Below are 3,321 nucleotides of genomic sequence, written 5' to 3' on the forward strand. Positions count from 1 at the left end.
AAGTGGCTGTATGGGATTTCTTTCTTGCTCACAACATTGCAGAAATGTGAGTTCGTTCTTGTTTATTGAACATGTAGATGAGAGACACATTTTCTCAATGTCTCCCACTGAGCATGCCAGCATTCAGCCAGAAGCCCGTCCCTGTGAATCAGAATAAGGGGGCTGAAAATCACATAACCAAGGGTCAGAAATTCATGAATATTTATCATCAATGAATAATCCCCTAAAGAGAGACTTAGAAATAGAGAAAAGGCACAATCTGTCCAGTAGAAGAAAACAAAACAGAGCATCAGAAGGAGGACACTTTTAGCAGCTCTCAGCTCAGGGGGAGTTCTGTAGAGAAGCTTGGAGTTCTGAAGGTAGAGGACATTCTGGTGGTGCTTGTAGAGAAGAAATACCATGTAGCCACTGGCCCCTCCCATGGCACCCTGAAACACTGCATCTCTCAGGACCATGAGGATGAGAAAAATCCATTTTATTTCCTGGCTTTCTAGCACAAAATAACAATAGTTGTAGCCATTCCTAAGCTGTGACATATTCAGATCTGTACTTTTCATGGAGTGGATTAGGTTCACACTTATTAAAGCATTGAGTATCCAAAAGAATGAGAAGAATGGAAGGATGTGCCATGCAGACTTTGGCCTGAGCCTGCTCCACCCAGATGCTCTGGGACTGATGATGATGGCCTGGACCACAGTGAGGAGACTGCTGGTGCAGAGGGAGAGGCCACAGGCCACCCTCTCCAGGTACACAATGATCTTACAGCCTATGTCATCCAGGAAGTTTTTTAAACCAAAAGCTGTTATTGTCTTTCGAAATCCTTTTGCAAGAAGGATTAGGATGTTTATAAAAGCCAAGTGGATGAGAATGAGGTGTACGGGTTTCTTCTCAGCACCTTCTAATAAACTGAACAAATAATTCACAGAAACAGAAATATTTCCCAGGATGCCAATCATAGTCATGAAGAGAAAAATTGTTTCCTTAATAAACTGTAAACCCATTTCTACTTACTAGGTTGAAAAATTTGTGTCTAAGACGTAAAGACTTTTTCAAGAAAGCGTCAGTAATGCTAGACTTGGATCTAAACAGTACATTTTACATAATAACATTTTCTGGCATGCAAGATACAGTGGTGGACACACGTAATGTTGCAGAAGAGGTCCCTTAAACTCCTTCTTTCCCTGGAGACTCTAGAATATTGTGTGTGCTCAGACAGATGAGTTTGGTAACTGGTATTCAAATCTAAAATTTTAAAGGAGAATTTTTTTTTAGTTGTACACTATAAAAATTGACTTGTTCCTCTCTCTGTCTCTCTCTCTTTCTCTCTCTCTCAGTCTCTCTTTATGTTTGGGGGGGCAAGTGTGTGTGTGTGTGTGTGTGTGTGTGTGTGTCCATGGGTCTGTCTGTCTGCATGCATGGATTATCCTTGTAAGCTCTCATCATAGCTAAATTGAATACCAAGTTTCTCTAAATGAAATTTCTTCTTCTGTTCCTCATTCTAGTTCATCATATTTCCCCACCTAATTTCCAAAGCCCAAGGCTCATCCTGACCCTGTCTGTTTTCTCCACATTACCCACAGACACTGGGAAATCCTGTGTACCTGTAGCATCTCTCAGATCTGGTAACCTTACCTTTTACACTGTCTCCTTCATCCTATATTCTTTTCTTATTTTCTTCTTGATTAGTATAACTATTTCTATATCATTTTAATTTAAAGCTTTATAACTTCAATTTCTACATCTTATTTTTAAAGCTTTTATATTAAACATTCTATTATTTCATCCTATGTAAGAGTTCACTAGATATTTTTTAAGGTAGTCCTCAATATCAATTTATATTGAATAACTTATCCAGACAGGGCCCAATAGTTAAAGCTGAGTCATCAAAAGATGTCCTGGAAAAGACTGTTGTGTGAAAATATCATGTAAGTGCCAGGTTGCAACCAGTGAAGGTGTCTGGCAGAACCTTAGGTGCTTTCTAGGAGAGAGGGTAGCAGAGCTATGATCCCAGTGGATGGTTTCAGGGAATCTGTGACCCAAGTGAGTGATCAGGGGATCAAAGGGAGCAAGGAACAGCTCTGGACCAGGGGATGATGACTAAGTAGACGGGAGACAGAATTAATGAGGTGTTAGGTGCTGCCATGGGATGAGTCCAATTTTGTAGTTCTCAATATGGCTGCATGCAGCACAGTAGGTTGTTCCATGCTCTCCTTCCTGCTAAGCTCACACAGTTACTTTAAATGTCTATGTCCTGATGATAGCACACATAACCTGCATTAATTCAGCTTTGTGCCCAGGTTTGGGTCCAGATAACCTCCTGACTAGAAATGTCAATTGCTTCCTTTCAACTGCTCCTCTGACAAAGAGGTAATTATCACATGTATCAGTATATCCTAGAAATCACAGTACCATCCTACATATCTACATATAATAAAATATGCTTCAGACATTAGTAGCAAGCTCATCAGCCTTAGTTAACATATTTATAAGTGTTAAATGTTCAAAGATTAGAATCTGTAACAATCCCTGATATCAATTCACCTCAAATCCTGATGAAAACTATTAACATTTTCTGATTGTTTAATGCTTGCTTTCCTGGGGATTCCTACTTTTCTAGTCCTCTATTCTTATTTTGACACTTTAAACTGTATTTGACACCAGATTCTGATCTTTTGTTAAGTGATTCCTGTCTCACTGACATGGACTGTAGAGGGAGGTCGAGGTAACTCATCTTCAGCATTATCTTGGAAAATGCTATATAAAATTAAATTAAAATACAGGATAGACTTTGTGTAGATAGACAGATGAGCCTGTAATGTGTCTAAGCCCCAAGAGCCTTAGGCAGGCTATATCCATCCAAACTGCTTTTCTAAAAATTAAATGATCAAGAACAAAACAGATTTTTTGCTCTTTGCTGCTTAGCACTAGGATAAAGTTAACATGAATTGATTCAGGCTGTACTGGGTCACAGCCTGAATCCTTTATAGCAGGAATTCTCAACATGGTAACCATAAGTGTTACACTTAATAGTTTATACTTCCACATAGCCAGCAGGCATACAATGACTAAAGTTGATATAGCTAGTTATAATATCATGTGGTAGCATTGAGAGATTTTTAAGGATGGACATAGAAGGAAAACTTTCCATTTAAGAGTTACAAATTTGAGCCTGGAGAGATGGCTCAGTGATTAAGAGCACTGACTACTCTTCCAGATGTCCTGAGTTCAAATCCCAGCAACCACATGGTGGCTCACAACCATCCGTAATGAGATTGGATGCCCTCTTCTGGTGTGTCTGAAGACAGCTACAGTGTACTCATG

At 39.4% G+C, this 3,321-nt stretch overlaps 1 protein-coding gene across 1 annotated transcript; it reads right to left on the reverse strand.

Annotated features, from left to right (window-relative positions):
- Nucleotides 1–62: 62 nt before the first annotated feature.
- Nucleotides 63–1,001, reverse strand: LOC114615874 (putative vomeronasal receptor-like protein 4). Its single transcript, XM_028761476.1, has one exon. The coding sequence runs from the start codon at nucleotides 999–1,001 to the stop codon at nucleotides 63–65; it is 939 nt and encodes a 312-aa protein (XP_028617309.1).
- Nucleotides 1,002–3,321: the final 2,320 nt, after the last annotated feature.

This window comes from Grammomys surdaster, unplaced genomic scaffold (genome assembly GCF_004785775.1).
Source record: "Grammomys surdaster isolate TR1022 unplaced genomic scaffold, NIH_TR_1.0 175984, whole genome shotgun sequence".
Lineage (NCBI taxonomy): Eukaryota > Metazoa > Chordata > Mammalia > Rodentia > Muridae > Grammomys > Grammomys surdaster.